This window comes from Pelophylax lessonae (assembly GCF_965119305.1).
Source record: "Pelophylax lessonae genome assembly, chromosome: 7".
Classification (NCBI taxonomy): Eukaryota; Metazoa; Chordata; class Amphibia; order Anura; family Ranidae; genus Pelophylax; species Pelophylax lessonae.
In genome coordinates this window covers 75,356,171-75,373,381 of record NC_138774.1, presented here as the reverse complement: position 1 = coordinate 75,373,381, position 17,211 = coordinate 75,356,171, and the positions used below count along the sequence as shown (strand labels likewise).

Genomic DNA, 17,211 nt, shown 5'->3' with positions numbered 1-17,211 from the left:
CCAAAGGTACTCAGCAAAATAATAACTGGACAAGGAGTTTTAACCCTTTCCTACTCCATTCAAAACAACCATCTACAGGGAGAATTTGCTCACTTTGGGAGATTTAAGCTGACTTCCTGTTGTGTCTCTGGGACAGGAAGTGAAAGAAAATTTCTCCAAAAAGGTACACAGCAAAAGAGAAATTTCTCCAAAAGGTACACAGCAAAAAATAGCCTGACAGGGTGGTTTTAACCATTTTATACTCTATTCAAATCAATTGTCTAAAAGGACAATTCACCCTCACGTTGGGAATTTTCTTCTAACTTCCGGTTATATCTCAGAGACAGGAAGTGTAGGAGAAATCTCCCCAATGTTACACAGACAGTACAAAAATAAAAGAATGAGGGGGGGGGGTGTTTAACCCTTTCCTGTGCCATCTGAAACAACCATCTACAGGGAGAACTCCCTCGCTTTGAGAGATTTCATCTGACTTCCTGTTGTGTCTCTGGGACAGGAAGCGAAAGAAAATTTCCCTCAATGGTACACAGCAAAATAATACCCGGACAGGGAGTTTTAACCCTTTCCTACTCCATCCAAAACAACTGTCTACAAGGAGAATTTGCTCACTTTGGGAGATTTAAGCTGACTTCCTGTTGTGTCTCTGGGACAGGAAGTGAAAGAATATTTCTCCAAAAAGGTACACAGCAAAAAATAGCCTGACAGGGTGGTTTTAACCATTGTATACTCTATTCAAAACAATTGTCTAAAAGGACGATTCCCCCTCATGTTTGGAGATTTCTTCTAACTTCCGGTTATATCTCAGAGACAGGAAGTGTAGGAGAAATCTCCCCAATGTTACACAGACAGTACGAAAACAAAATAATGAGGGGGGGGGGGGTGTTTAACCCTCTCCTACGTCATCCGAAACAACCGCCTACAGGGAGAATTCTCTCACTTTCAGAGATTTCATCTGACTTCCTGTTGTGTCTCTGGGACAGGAAGTGAAAGAATATTTCTCCAAAAAGGTACACAGCAAAAAATAGCCTGACAGGGTGGTTTTAACCATTGTATACTCTATTCAAAACAATTGTCTAAAAGGACAATTCCCCCTCACGTTGGGAGATTTCTTCTAACTTCCGGTTACATCTCAGAGACAGGAAGTGTAGGAGAAATCTCCCCAATGTTACACAGACAGTACGAAAACAAAATAATGAGGGGGGGGGGTGTTTAACCCTCTCCTACGTCATCCGAAACAACCGCCTACAGGGAGAATTCTTTCACTTTGGGAGATTTCATCTGACTTCCTGTTGTGTCTCTGAGAACAGGAAGTGAAAAGGGAATTTCCCCCAATGGTACACAGCAAAATAAATAACCAGACAGGGAGTTTTAACCCTTTCCTTCTCCATCCAAACCAACTCTTTGGGAGTGGAATTCCCCTCACGTTAGGAGATTTCGCCTGACTTCCTGTTGCATCTCATCTCAGGGACAGGAAGTAGAAGGAGAAACCCCTCCAATGTAAGACAAACAGGATGAAACTTTGTTAACCCTTTCCTTTTCTATCCAAAATTGTCAAAGAGAGAATTTGCCACTTTTTGAGAGATATCCACTCACTTCCTGTTGCATCTTTGGGACAGGAAGGAGATTTTCCCCAATGGTACACAGACACCAGAAAATAAAATACAGGGGGGGGGGGTGCTCCTGGAATCTATCCACAACAACAATCTGCAAAGGGAATTAAATTAATTTTTAGGAGACTTCCTATTGTGTCTCTGGGACAGGAAGTGCAGGGAAATCTCCCCGAATGTATACAAATACACTGAGGGAGATTTTCGCTCTTCTCTACTACAGCCAAAACGACAAGCTTTGTCTATAGAATGGTTGCTATTGACCACCAGCTCCCCCTCCCCCATCCTCACACCCAGCTGTATAGTGCAGTCTCTATGGGGGGAGATCTATATCCCATCCGATGATAACACATCTCTTTCCCCCATCACTCACCCGAACAGGCCCGAGAAGAAGGACTGCGAGGATTTCACTTTCTTGTCGGCCTCAGCCAGCAGATGCATGGCCTCCTTCTCTTTCCCGGAGGTGTCCATGGCTGGGTGGGGGAGAGACAGGCCCGAACCGGTGTGAGAGAACGAGGCCCACTGATAAGGGCTGACAGCTAATCGGCGGGGACCGGGGAGCTAAGTGACAGCTCACCGGGATAGATGCCTTCTGCCTAAACGCTGACACAACCCCTACTTCCGCCCACACTGCTCACGTGATCCACAAAAACACGCCACTTCCGCCCCCGCCTCGGATCAGCTGGTCTCTTTTGCTCACGTGACTCATTTAAATCCCCGGGCCCCGCCGCTGCCCGTGTAGAGGAGTGGAGAGCCCGGGGTGTGAGCGGAGGATCGGACGGTGCATGTATCGCTGTATGTATAGTGTGGCTGGAGAGGTTACATCGTACAGACCTGGTTGTGTATTAGATATGAGAAAGAGGGTTCCCTTTAATGGGAGGATTGCGGAGGCTGCCTTGTGTACCAGCTGTCATCCAGATCTGATAGAGGAAATCTCTCAACGTGAGGCCAACACTCCACTAAAGTAAAACAAAAGCCAAAGCTTGCCTTTTTTTTCTTCTTAATTTTGGAAAGAATTAGAGGTGATTATAACCCCTGTCCCATTGCCCTCTGTGTCCCATTGGGGGAGATTGCCCTTCACTTCCTGTTTTGGCAGTTGTCACCAGGACTAGTGTCCCCATTGGAAGATTTCTCCTCTATTCCTGTTCTGGAAACAACCCAAAATGTGTGATTTTTCTTTCGCTTTCAGTGATAACACTAAACCGGACAAATCGGATGGATCTCCCTAAAGCCTCGTTCACACTAGTGGCTGGTAAAACTCTGTGGATTGGAAAAAATATGCTTCAATTTTAATGCAAATTTATAAAATATAAAAAATTATTGTAGCAAGATTCCCAGCCGTTTTGCTGGCTGTGGGCCCCCCTGGGTCACCAGGTGTAATGGTATTGTGCGTTGGCACCCTAGTTTGTCAGGCCGCCATTTCGTTAAAACGCTGTCGCAAGCATCCATCTTGTGGTGCGAGCTTAGTTGACAGTGTCGGAAATGGTCATTCATACCAGCCTCATCCCCCAGCCTTTTGGCACTGTAATGACCCCCTGGGTCACTGAATGCCAGGTTCCTGCTAAGCTGACATTTTTCACACCTTTAATATACACAAGCAGCTTGACCAAGCAGGAGTTGTCTCCGAGGACAGCAGGGGGTCGGAGCAGATGTCCAGTGAAAACTGTCTTGTAAATTCCCCAAGCCAAACTGTTAAGTTACATCTCACAATCCGTGCTCAAATCATATCTTCTTACCCGCACATAACATATTAACAAAAAGTAGATATTTGGGTGCCCCATAAAATACCAATCAAATTAAGTCCCAACACGGACACCTTCATGCCTAGGAAAGACAAGCTAGCGATCCGATGCCTTACCGGTCAGGGGTTATTCCGTGATAACCCATGTTTAGTGTCTAAAGATAGGACTTTGAAAAACGTACCATAAAATATCGGTTTCAAGTATGTAACCGTTTCATACCTCCCCTGGAGGGTCAGAGAAAAAGACAGGGACTGAGAGAGTTCTCATTCTAACATGGAAGCCATAACATCGCCCAAGGGGAACCAATAATACCTGTTCAGCTTCTGAAACGAAGGTAATACCAGGACTGTTTAATGCAAGTATTTTCATCCTTTCTCTTCATCATATTTCTCAATTGCTGTATTGTGTCTCTATTTCTTTGTAACCCATTTTTCTGTAAATATTTTTATTCGCACCAATTTTAACCTTTCTTATAATTAAACCTTATTTTGAAAAGTGTTAACTTTGTCTCTAAGCTCTTAAACGCAACTTGACCCAAACGAAATCTGCCTCCTGAAGAGCGCTACTGTGTGTTATAGACGGTTATTTTAAAGTCATAATGGATATTTGTAAAATCACGAGCGTCCTCTCCGCTCATTATAACGTAGAGATGGTGGCAAAGGGTTAATTGTTTAACCCGATGACAATCGCTCTCAGTCTGCTGGCATCTAGATTGTGGTCCCGCAAGCTGGACAATCTGTGTGCTGGGTGCAGCTGAGAGTGGCATTTTTACGCAAGTGACGGCAGGGTGTGGGATTGCCTGGTCTTGGGTCACGAGGTGGATGAGAAGGCCAGGGGTCTGATACCCGCCACCGTCACACCCGGTGAAACAAAAGTACCTTTGAGCATGTTTCTCCAAGTGTGAGCACTGATACAATGACCAGTCCAGTATCTATGGGTTTTGTATTTATTTTTTAACTTTGATAGGAGAAGGGATGCTCCTTTGGCTTAACTATGCATAACCTGGCGGAGACACTTGAAAAATGCCGATTGGCACTGACTTGACGCTGGCAGGATGCCGGTTAACGCTGGCCTGCTGCCTGTTAACGCTGAACTGACTGGTGACTGAATAACTTTCTGAATAAAGATGTGTATCTACACATCCCCATATTCGAGGGTCATCAGAGGTACCTCCGATTTGCTATCGCGGAGGAACACTATCAGTTTGTGGCGTTGCCTTTCGGTCTCGCTTCGGCTCCAAGGGTGTTTACCAAAGTGCTGGCTACAGTTCTGTACGAGTCCTTGTCACTCAGGACCTTTTATGCGGTCCCTGGGGTTAATGGTGTCAGCCTTCGAGGCGATCCCGTTTGCACAGTTTCATACGAGGTCTCTCCAAGCGGAGATCCTGGCCAGATGGGACAGACTTCCTGAGTCCTTGTATTTGAGGGTGTCTCGGAGTACCCAACCCAGAATGGATCTTCTGTGGTGGCTTCAATCCCCGGCTGTGTCAGGCGGAAAATCCTTTCCGGCCGTTACTGTGGACAGTGATTACCACGGATGCCAGCCTGTCAGGCTGGGGTGGAGTCCTGGGCAACCTGTCTGCCCAGGGCACCCTGGTCGGTGGAGGAATCCTCCCTCCCCATAAACCTATTGGAATTGAGAGCGATCAGGCTGTGCCTGTTCCATTGGTCGGATCAGCTTCAAGGCCGTCCTGTTCGGGTACAGACGGACAATGCCACCGCGTGGCTTGCATCAATCACCAATGGGGCACCAGGAGTGCCCGGGCGGCCCGGGAAGTGACCAGCATTCTGTCTTGGGCCGAGACTCATGTCCCGGCGATTTCGGCAGTTCACATTCTGGGTGTGGAGAATTGGCAGGCCGACTATCTGAGCCGCCAGACCCTGGACCAGGGGGAATGGTCCCTGCACCCGGAGGTGTTTTCAAATGTGTGCGAAGTGGGGGTCCCTGGATGTGGACCTGTTCGCGTCTCAGCTAAACCACAAGGTGGAAAGGTTTGTGGCAAGAACGCGCGATCCTCTGGCAGACGCCTCGGATGCGCTAGTGGTGCCTTGGCATCAGTATCCTCTGATATACGCCTTTCCTCTGATTCAGTTGTTGTCCAGGTTCCTTCGCAGGTTGGCCTCGGAACCAACTTTGGTGATTCTGGTGGCGCCGGACTGGCCACGCCGGTCCTGGTATGCGGACATCGTTCACCTGGCCGTCGAGCCTCCATGGCGGCTGCCAATGCGAGAAGATCTATTGTCTCAGGGACCGATCTTCAATCCTGCTTTACAGTCGCTGGCTTTAACGGCATGGCTGTTGAAAGCCAGGTCCTGAGGGACAGGGGTCTCTCTTCAGAAGTTATTCCTACCTTGATCAAGGCTAGAAAAGTCTCTTCTGGTAAGATTTATTACCGTACCTGGAAAGATTATTTTGCCTGGTGTGAATCCAGGGGCTTCTCTCCTCGGTCATACTCGGCGGCGAGAGTATTGGCTTTCCTTCAGTCTGGTGTAGACCGTCTTGCATTGGCCACGATTAAGGGCAAAGTATCTGCACTGGCTGTCCTCTTTCAGCGCCCTTTGGTGTCTAACTCTTTGATTCACACCTTCATTCAGGGGGTGCGTCACTTGGCCACTCCTCGAAGGGAGCCTTTACCTCCATGGGACTTGAACTTGGTTCTGTCCCTGTTACAACGTTCCCCGTTTGAGAACATCAGGGAAATATCGTTACCTCTGCTGTCAAAAAAGGTGGCTTTTCTGGTGGCGATCACTTCTGCTCGCACAGTGTCTGAGTTGGCGGCCTTGTCTTGCCACTCCCCTTACCTGGTGGTTCATAGGGATAAGGTGGTCTTGCGACCTAACCCGTCCTTTCTTCCGAAGGTGGTTTCTGACTTTCACCTTAATGAGGACATTGTGTTACCTTCGCTCTGTGCGAAGCCCAAGCATTCTAAGGAGGTTGCTTTGCATTCCTTGGATGTTGTCAGGGCGATCAGGGTTTACCTGTCGTCGACTGAATCCTTTAGACAATCGAATTCTCTTAGTCCTTCCTGAGGGACCTCGGAAGGGTATGGCTGTGTCTGCGGTGACCATTTCTAAATGGATCAGACAGACAATTGTGCAGGCCTATTCGTTGAAGGAACGGGTGCCTCCGTTCCCTGTCAAGGCTCACTCGACCAGGGCGGTGAGTGCGTCCTGGGCTTTCCAGCATCAAGCTTCGGTGGCCCAGGTGTGTAAGGCTGCGACTTGGTCGTCTGTACACACCTTTTCCAAATTTTACAAAATTGATGTTCTGGCATCGGCGGATGCCTCTTTTGGCCGCAAAGTTCTCTGTGCGGCTGTACCGTAGGGGGACCCTGGTTTTATTTCGGGTCCCTGGCTGTTGGGGTTGTTTTTCCCCTTGGTTATTTGCTTTCCTGGGTTGTTGCTCCTGTTGAGCCTTTTTGGTTTCCCAGGTTACCTTTCTATTCATGTAAGGTTCCTTTCTCTGATGTGGGTACTGCGTTGCCCACCCCTCATGTCTACACTGCTTTGGGACATCCCATTGGTGAAGACTTAATGAGTGGGCGGCGACTGTCGGAGGACGTAAGAAAATTGAATTTTTGTAATATCTTAACGTAAAATTACTTTTGCCGCCCCCGCCCCTCTATTGGGGTTTTTTTTGTACACTTAACTGCTTGCTACCAAACTGAGTTGGGATGGCTATTGCAGGGGGGTATTGGACCGGTGGGACAGCCCCCATGGGTGTGTCTATGTTAATGCTTTGTTTTTTAACAAGTCTTGTGCCTAGTAACTCCTATGGAGAGGAAGTCAATACCCATTGGTGAAGACCTAATGAGTGGGCGGCGACTGTCGGAGGACTCAGAGAAAAGAATTTTACGGTAAGATTTTACAAAAATTCAGTTTTTTTTTTTTGCGCCAAAGGGCTTTTAGACGAACTGGAAAACAGCGACAGCGAAACGGGAGTTACTTTAAGAACTGAGCGATAGCGATTCATGGGAAAATTCGTCATCAGGTATGGAAATGACAGCGACGATTCTGATGTCTTTCTGGCACATAGCTTGTGGAATTTGGGAAGTATATCAAATGTTTCTTCAGAATTTCCAACGGAGCGATGTGCCAGAAAGAGACATCAGAATCATCGCTGTCGTCACTCCGTACCTGATAACGAATTTTCCCACGAATCGCTATCGCTCAGTTCTTCAAGTAACTCTGTTTGGCTGTTGCTGTTTTCCAGTTAGTTTAAAATCGCTTTTGCGCAAAAAACGCTTTTTGGACGCCATGGTCGTTCTCAATTTTCCAGGCACAAAAAACTGGAAAGCACAGGCAGGGCACTGGAAAAGTATCCAGGTGCAATCCTGTGCTGAAATGGCATGATGCAGTGTAATCCGTTAGGATCACAACTTTGTATCATGTCATTTGTGTATTTACATTTAAGAAATTGCCCCTGGTTCCACCCCCCTGCATCGCATAGCTCGCAGGGAAGGGAACCAGAAGACAGGTGCCGGGATCGGCCGAGCACAAAGCAGTAGGACGGCGGGGGATTGAAGGGGAAGGTGAGTTTTAAAATGTAAAACAGATTTCCATGCAAAACAATGTATCGCTTTTAGCACAGAAATCTGGACATAATCAGACCGCCAGGGAGGTTAAAGGGCGAGGTGCTAAAAAACGCCCTCCGCCTACCCCTGCCTCATCTGATGTCTCAGATTCGGAGTCTGACTCAGCCACCACAGATGCGGGTCTCACTGCCGGGTCTGCTACCTCGTGCCCCGTCTCCTCTGACAGTGAGGATGACATTTCTACCTCCACTAGTGCGCAAGAAAAGGCGCTGGTGGATGCACTAGTTGTATCTGTGTGTGAGACCCTAAAAATGGAGGACGCACCTGAGGCGCAGGTTACATTTGGCACTCACAAGCCATCCAGAACGGCAAAGGTTTTTCCCTTTCCCGTGTATTTTGACACCATGCTCAAAAAAAGAACGGAACCGTCCAAAGCGTTCCCCTGGAGTGCCTAAGAGGATTGCTGGACTCTACCCTTATAAAAAAGTGGACCGTGCCACCTATGGCGGACCCTCCGGTCTGAAGACTGAATAAAGCTACCATGATCCCAGTGGAGGATTCCCCATCCTTTAAAGATTCGGCAGATGGAAGGGCGGAGTCTGTGGCCTGCAATATGTACTCCCTGGCGGGGTCTGCACTAAGACCGGTGTTTACGGCTGCCCTTGTCTCACAATTGACTGAATGGGCTAAGTTACTGCGCCGTGACCTGGAGTGGAAACCTCTCCCTCCTGCCTTTGCGGAGCTGTTTGACCAGCTGGTTCAGTGGCTGCAATTTGTTTGCGATGCCGTGCTGGATACTGCTCCCATATTCGGGCCGACTGTTTCAGCAGTGGTCCTCCAGCGTATACTTTGGCTAAAGTGCTGGTCTGCGGATCAGACTTCAAAGAAGGCCTTGACTGATCTACCTTTTCAAAGAGATCGCCTGTTTGGGGCTACCCTGGATGACATTATCACAGGTCTTACAGGGGGTAAGAGTACCTCTCTCCCGCAGGCTAACAAGTATAAGGACCCTCATCGCAGATGGGTCCTTCCTTTTCAGCACACAAGAAGTTTTTTTTTTTTTGTTCCTCAGGGTCAGTCGATAAGGCAAAGCTTTATCAACTACTTTATGGAGTCTGCACTTGGCAGACTTGTGACAGGTGAGTACAAGGCATGGAATACCATTGTCACTATAGGGGAACATGGCTTAACCACTTAAGCCCGGAAGATTTTACCCCCTTCCTGACCAGGGGGTATTTTGCGATTCGGCACTGCGTGACTTTAACGTACAATTGCGCGGTCGTGCGACGCTGTACCCAAAAGAAATTGACATCCTTTTTTCCCACAAACAGAGCTTTCTTTTGGTGGTATTTGATCACCTGTGCCGTTTTTTGATCATGCGCTATAAACAAAAAAAGAGCGACAATTTTGCAAAAATGTGGTGGGTAGGAAAGTGCGCTGATTCAATAAAGGGTGTGCTGCTACCTTAGAGTGTATGTTGTAGAATAGGTAAAGAAATCAGGTGCGCTGCCCTAGTGCATATGTGCAACATACAAAATGATGTAAACAATTAAACTAAAAATGCAATAATAATGCAAAAAAATGAAAACGTATGCAAATCGTGTAAAACAAAAAATGTCCAGAAGGTGACTAGTGATACACCAATGTGCAATAAACGTCCATATTATAAGTCCATAAATAAAGTGCAAAAAATGGTGACAAAAACTTCCAGCTTGGGGAAAGGTGAACTGTGATTGGAAGGTGCAAAGTCCCACCACCAGCTTGGCCTCTTACCAGAAGTTAAACGTTAAGGGCATATATGAATATGACCGCTCCAAAGGTCATGTAGCCAGGTAGAAAAGTTCCCAGAAATACAGAAGGCACTCTGACACACTCGTGCTCCCTAGACTCTTACCGGACAAAAGCCAAACAAGAAGCCTGGTTCTATGGTGATGAGTGGTCCTGCCGGGGGTTACTGGACTCTAGGATGGCTGATGTAGTTGCTTGTGTCCAAGAGGAACAGACCCAGTCAGAAAGCCTGACGAAAGAAGATCCTGCCAAAGGTGGCTAGACTCTGACTGGCTGCTGTAACTCCTTAATCTGGTCGACCTCAATAATAGGGGACACAACAGAGGGGACCGCAATAGTGCATTACCAACAGTAGATTTTTATTAAAACAAATGGTTGCACTTACAGTTGTGAAGACAATAATAGCGAGTTCCCTCACGGAGGAGCTGTATGGCGGGGTCCGCCTGCAGTGCAGACCGCTGCCTGGTCTAGATGTGATGACGCGGCGCCTCCTCTCTGACGCGTTTCTCCCAATAGGGCATCCCATATCTCCCTATCGGGAGAAACGCGTCAGAGAGAAGGCGCCGCGTCATCACATCTAGACCAGGCAGCGGTCTGCACTGCAGGCGGACCCCGCCATACAGCTCCAGAACTTTTCTACCTGGCTGCATGACCTTTGGAGCGGTCATATTCATATATGCCCTTAACGTTTAACTTCTGGTAAGAGGCCAAGCTGGTGGTGGGACTTTGCACCTTCCAATCACAGTTCACCTTTCCCCAAGCTGGAAGTTTTTGTCACCATTTTTTGCACTTTATTTATGGACTTATAATATGGACGTTTATTGCACATTGGTGTATCACTAGTCACCTTCTGGACATTTTTTGTTTTACACGATTTGCATACGTTTTCATTTTTTTGCATTATTATTGCATTTTTAGTTTAATTGTTTACATCATTTTGTATGTTGCACATATGCACTAGGGCAGCGCACCTGATTTCTTTACCAATTTTGCAAAAATAACTATTTTTAAAATTTTTTTTTTTATATGAAATTCCCCAAAAAAAAATGTAAAAATCAAAATGTTTTAACATTTTAGGCCAATTTGTTTTCTGCTACCTATGTTTGGTAAAAAAAAATCGCAAAAAGCGTATTTTGATTGGTTTGCGCAAGAGAAAGATTTTTGTCATTTTTTTTTTTTTCTGAGTAATGGCGGCGATCTGCGATTTTATTTCTTTTTTTTTTTTTTTTGTGGGACTGCAACATTGCGGCGGACAGATCGGACCCTTGACTGGCATTTTTGGGGGTACCAGTGACATTACTACAATAATCAGTGCTATAAATATGCACTGTTACTGTAAAAATGACATTGGCAGGGAAGGGGTTAACTTTATTAGAGAAGGAGCGGTTAAGTGTGTCCCTAGGGGCGTGTTTCTAACTGTGCAGGGATGTGGCTTTTCATGTAACAGCAGAGATCTATGGTCCTACATAGCAGGACCGTATGATCTCTGCTGTTACACAAGGGAGAGTGACTAGCCGCCTGCCTTTCTCCCTCTGTAACTGACGATCGCGAGCAAGCGGGGGCTCCGGCGGCACGCACTTGCCCCCCTATTGGCTCGCAGGTGAGTGACGTACCAGTACATCACTTTACCTGCACGGGGCTGACCGATGCAGTATATGTACTTGCGGCGGTCGGCAACCGGTTAAGTGCATCCATGAAGTGGGTAAAAAAAAAATTGCAGAGTTTAAGCAGTATTAAACTCAATATAAAAAAATGTAATATATTTGCAGCTTACCAATCATTAGATATGGTGGCTACATTGGTATTCTCTTTATCCACTTTCAGCCCATGCTATAGCCAAAAGACAGCTACAGCCTGGGCTTACTTTGCCGGAGTCTGTACATGGACGTCCCCCCCCCCCCCCCCCCCCCCCCGTGATCGTGCCCACTGCGGCGCACTCTGTGATCGCCTTCTGAATCAGCTGATCACAGATTGGGGTAAAGGGCCAATCAAAGTGGCCCTTTACCACCTGATCAGCTGTATCCATGCTGACAGCATGAGAAGAGAGCCAATAACTGGCTTTTGTTAAAGGGACATCTACACTGATCATCAGGGCACTGATTATTGCCCATCAGTGCTGCCTGATCCGTACCTCCTCATCAGCTCACATCAGTGAAGGAGAAAAATTAACAAACTATGAAAAATGTTTTGGTTTAGTTTTTTTCAAAATGTTCAGTATTTTTTCGTTTAGCAAAAAATAAGAAAGCCAGTGGTAATTAAATACCACCAAAAGAAAGCTATATTTGTGTGAAAAAAATAATTTCATATGGGTGCAGTGTTTGTATGACTGCGCAATTGTCATTTAAAGTGTGACAGCGCCGAAAGCTGAAAATTGGCCTGTCCCTGTGAGACCATTAGGTAAGTGGCCAGTAGGTAAGTGATTAAAGGTTTGTTTTTTTTTCTTTTTCCTTTATCCACCTGGTGATCCAGCCAGTAGATGTTAATTTTCAGCTTCCTTTAAATGCTAATTTCACCCCTTTTTAAAAAAAAAAAAAAAAAAACACGGGAGTGGGAGTTGCACTATGCAAGGCTAGGTGACAGGAGTGAGAACCCAACCCCCTTCCCCCTTTTCTACAACCTAGGTTTAGTAGTAATAGACCTAAAACACACTGCACAGAAGTGGACCGGCCCTAACTTTTGCTAATTTTTTTTTCTATGTTCCTATGGATCCCGATGAAGAAATGGGGGTTTTGCAATATGTTTTGATGAGCTTAGACTTTCTATGCATTCTGAATTTTTCAAATGTGATGTTAGCTGATGTATCAAATAGGGATACAGCAGGAGCCTAAATATTATTTTTGTAGCAACAGGGGCATGCAAAAGTTCATTCCCCAGAGGTTTGCATAGTTGATAGCAGATAATTGGTGGAAGTATGAACATCTTGTCTACAGAATTATAGGCTTAAAATTGGGTGTTCCCACAATACGATTACTGAAGGCACAAGGATTGTACACAGACAGGGTAGCCTTGTGCACTAACTCAATGGGAAAAAACACAAATAGTATAGGCAATAGACTGTCCTTGCATACATTTCCATGCTTTGGGGCTTGACCAGAACAAATCTTCACTTAGAGTTTTTTTTTTTTTCAAAAAGTACACCTGAAAGAAAAACGCATAATGAGCTAGTATGCATCGCATACTAGCTCATTATGATATACTTACCTTAGACGAAGCCCCGAAGTGCCAACCGCTCACTTCTCCCATGGGTGCCATGTTCTGTCACCCTTCTTCCGGGTTCGCGACATCCGGCCATCTGATTGGCTGGACCCGCGATTATGTCACTCCCGCGCATGCGCGCGGGAGCTGATGGTCATGGCACGGGGCTCTGAAGGAACGGCACCAGCGGCTGTTATTATTTCTATTATACAGGATTTATATAGCGCCAACAGTTTGCGCAGCGCTTAACAAAATGAGGGCAGACATTACAGTTACACTACAATTTGGAACAAAAGGAATCAGAGGGCCCTGCTCGTTAGAGCTTACAATCTAAAAGGGAGGGTCAATTGATACAAAAGGCAATAGCTGTGGGGGATGAGCTGATGGAGCAAGTGAAACAGCGTTATTAGTTAGTAGCCGGGTAGGCTTCTTTAAAGAGAAGGGTTTTCAGGGATCGTCTAAAGATGGATAGATTAGGGGACAGTCGGACAGATTGGGGTAGAGTTCCAAAGAATGGGAGAAGCTCTGGAGAAATCCTGGAGGCGAGCATGGGAAGAGGTGACAAGGGAACTAGAGAGTAGGAGATCTTGGGAGGACCGAAGAGATCGGCTTGGTTGATATTTTGAGATCAGGTTAGTGATGTAGCTGGGGGCAGAGTTGTGGATGGCTTTGTAAACTATTGTAAGCACTTTGAATTTTATTCGTTGGGTAAGTGGAAGCCAATGTAGGGATTGGCAGAGAGGGTTGGAGGACACTGAACGGTTGGTAAGGTGGATAAGTCTTGCAGCAGCATTCATTATGGATTGAAGGGGGGATAATCTATGTAAGGGTAATCCAATGAGGAGGGAGTTGCAATAGTCGAGGCGAGAGATAACCAGGGCGTGAATTAAAAGCTTGGTGGTGTCATTGGTTAAAAAGGGCCGTATTCTAGCGATGTTGCGGAGGTTAAGGCGGCATGATTTGGACAGGGATTGGATGTGAGCCTGAAAGGACAGTGCAGAGTCCAGGGTTACCCCTAGCACCCTGGCATGTGTTCCTTGAGAACGCATGCGCCAGTGATGTCACTGGCTGCATTTAATGTAAATATTTCCTAAATAGTACATGTGTAGGAGATATTTACAGTACCTATAGGTAAGCCTTATCATAGGCTTACCTATAGGTACAATTTGCAGAGGAGGGTTTAATTCCTCTTTAAAGGATCAGCCCACTGAAAACAAATATTTCTGGTTTAGGAAGTTAAAGCTCATCTCCAGCTTTTAGTTAAAGAATAAGTTCACCTTTTGACACAAAATAATAAATGCACATTTGGTTGCAGGTAAAAAAATATGTATTAATTTTTGTTGCAGGAGCCTGTAAAGCATTGCACTAGCAGTCAGCAGATTGCTGATGCCATGCAGGACTCCTGTAGACCTGTCAGTGTGTCTGCTTGCTCGTACATCATACAAGCAAGCTGATGCACGCTGACAGGGTTGAATCAATTGACTACCACAGCGCCATGGTAGTTAATTGAGAACTACAAGCCAACAGCCGCTAAGGCGTTTTCCATTCACAGAACACTGTGAATGAGTGATGTGGGCGGGCAGAGCTTCTAGTCCTCTGCTACAGAGTAAAAATGCATATCCATAAATAACATGGTGTGGGTGGATTTCTGCCAGTCACAGGCTGTGTCGCGCCCCTCCAGCCTGTGTCTTAGAATAAGAGGAAAGTGAAGCCTCCATTAATCTACATGTAATATCCTGCCCATTCTTGTTGTTCTCATTGTGTTTAGCTGGTTAGTGGGCATGGAGGTGGGAGGGAGTGGGCTGTCATTTACCACTGTGTAACGCCTTCATGTGTGACTCTATAATCAAATGGGCTGCTCTCAGATGTGATAGGGAGGAAATGCTCAGCATAAAAACTCACTGAAAACTGAGCATGTGCACAGTTGCCATCACCGCTGCAAAATTCTTAGCTGAATTGGAGACATGAACACAAGGTGGAGATAGACAGGCTCAACCAGGTTATTTTTCTTTTTTGCAGAATACAGAAAGTGAATCTCGTAGTGATTGAGTATGAACAGCATGTAATACAGCATTTACTGATAGTTTTTTATGATGTGGATTTAGTGACACATTAATTGAACATGCTGAAGTTAGCTGATTGGCTACCATGCACAGCCGCACCAGAGTTTGCACTCTTTAGTTTTGTAAATTACCCCAAAGCCTTTGTTCTGGGTGCCTTTTATTTATCATATGTACATTACTACTTTTATGCTGCATGCAATAAAGCCCGACCCTTCATAAAGTATTCTCTTTCTGTCTTGTCCTATACAGCAGAGAAGTGTAGTGACTTACGAATATGTGATGGCATCTACTTTGGCTTCCACAGCAAGAAGGAAGAGCGAAAAGGTAACAAGTGTCACAGTGACATCCTCCAAAGTGTCCATGGACCATTTCAAATCTAAGATGTGGAACTATTACACAAAGCTGGGAGACACCTTTGTTGAATGCAAACTGTGTAAGAAGCAGTTTTCCTTCCACAATAGCACCACGGGTATGAGAGAACATCTGCTGAGAATGCATAGTGTCCACAATTCTGGCATCTCTCAAATTAAGGAACATCCAGAACTGGACTTCCCTGACCGAGATGGAGCAACCAAGAGACTAAGGCAAACTTTGCCCTCAGACAGCATTTGTCCTTCAATATCAGAACCTCCGGCACAAATGATTGCTAACTTGGTGCTAGAGATGATTTACAGCGACCTCCATTCCCTTTCAGTGGTTGAAGAAAAGGGTTTTGCCCAGCTAGTTACTTTCTTGGAACCAAATATTGAGCTGCCAAGCCAAACGGATCTAGCTAGTATGTTGTGGCACAAATTCAATGTAATGAAACAGCAGCTCAAATGTTGTCTTCAGGCTGCCCCATCGGTTGTCTTATCAATTCAGAATTGGACTGATAACTCTAAAAGGTCCTACCTCTCTATCACCGCAAATGTTATTGACCGTAACTGGAGGTTTTGTAGATGCCTACTAGAAACACACCCTGTTCACCAAGCTAAAGTGGACAATGACCTGGGAGAGAACTTGCACTCAATGCTGATGGAGTTTGGCCTGTCTACTAATCGAGTGTCCTGTGCTGTGCATGATAATTCATCCATGCTGTCCACTTATTTTAGATCTTTCAAAGATGCATATGGGTGGATCAGCCTCTGCTGTGCTGCCCATAGTTTACAGGGTTGTGTAAAAGTAGGGCTAGAGGTCCAAGAAGTGCAAGAAGCTTTGACCGCAGCTAGAGACTTGGTGAGCTTCTTCCAAGAAGACTTTAAAGCAAGTTGCTTTCTTAATTCCAAACTGGAAGCTATGAACAAGCCCAGGCTGGTGCTAGATACAGAGACATACTGGATCTCTACTTTAGAAATGTGTCAGAGCTTGTTGGACCTCAAGTGGGCCATCCTCTCTATCCTAGAGGAACATAAGGCAGAAAACCTGTCTGAGCAGCACTGGAAGTTGATTCAGGATTTGGTGCCAATGTTGAAGCCTATATGGATTGCTACAGTGTTCCTGCAAGAAGAACAAAATGCTTCCATCTCCTCACTAATGCCCTGTCTCTTTGGGATCTTCAGTTCTATTGGACAAAGTTGTGAAGCTAACAACAGTGCCATTAAAGCTGCTGCAAATCAAATACGAGCTGAGATCTGTAGACACTGGGATATGTTGGATGAAGGAAAACTAATTACAAGCCCGGCAGTCGTTGCTTCATTTTTAGACCCTCGTTTTAAAGAGCTCAGGTTCCTTAAACCATGGGCAAGAGGAGAACTACATGTAAGGGTCAGAAATATGCTTTTGGACCCAAGTGTTACTGACCAGCAATGGTCTCTGACTTGTGTAACTGGAGGCAGTATTGAGACACACCATCCTGTCCCGGTTGGGAATCCTGCTGTTGGCTTTGACAACATTTATGACCTTCTACTTGGAAAAGATCCAACAGTTGCCTTGCCTGAAGCCCATCATCAGCTGGAAAATTATATAGTGGAACCTGTCTGTAAACGTACAGCGGACCCTCTTCAGTGGTGGAACAGTAATCATCAGAGATATCCAGCTTTAGCCCAATTGGCTCAGCAATACCTTGCCATACCTGCCACTGCTGTGAAAGCTAAAAATGCCTTTGGCATGCTAAATGATCCACTACAAAACCGAAAAGCTGCTCTGGAACCAAAACATATGGCTCCCATTATTTTCTTGCATCAGAATAAAGACTTTCTAGAGTGGAATCTCAAAGAAGTGTAACTGAGCTTCGGCATGTGAATGGGTTTAGAAAATTCTGGGACCAAGAGTTGGGTGCCTTTTTTTTTTTTTTTTTTTTTGATCCT

General features: G+C 45.8%; 2 protein-coding genes across 3 annotated transcripts in view; one reads left to right on the top strand and one right to left on the bottom strand.

Annotated features, from left to right (window-relative positions):
* NAPA (NSF attachment protein alpha) overlaps positions 1-2,153 on the bottom strand; it is a 59,509-nt gene extending 57,356 nt beyond the window's left edge. The window contains exon 1 of the mRNA XM_082263482.1: positions 1,978-2,153. Coding sequence (XP_082119608.1) covers positions 1,978-2,075 — 98 coding nt within the window. The 5' untranslated portion in view covers positions 2,076-2,153. The remainder of the gene's footprint in view (positions 1-1,977) is intronic.
* A 103-nt stretch (positions 2,154-2,256) lies between these two features.
* LOC309559998 (E3 SUMO-protein ligase ZBED1-like) lies at positions 2,257-17,151 on the top strand. Of its 2 annotated transcripts, none has more exons than XM_082263481.1 (2): positions 2,257-2,289; positions 15,184-17,151. In XM_082263481.1, the coding sequence occupies exon 2, from the start codon at positions 15,206-15,208 to the stop codon at positions 17,126-17,128; it is 1,923 nt and encodes a 640-aa protein (XP_082119607.1). In that variant the 5' UTR covers positions 2,257-2,289; positions 15,184-15,205; the 3' UTR covers positions 17,129-17,151. The 2 variants fall into 2 exon arrangements, with proteins under 2 accessions (XP_082119607.1, XP_082119606.1); XM_082263480.1 differs by lacking the exon at positions 2,257-2,289 and adding an exon at positions 2,368-2,399 and having other exon boundaries at positions 15,176-17,151.
* Positions 17,152-17,211: the final 60 nt, after the last annotated feature.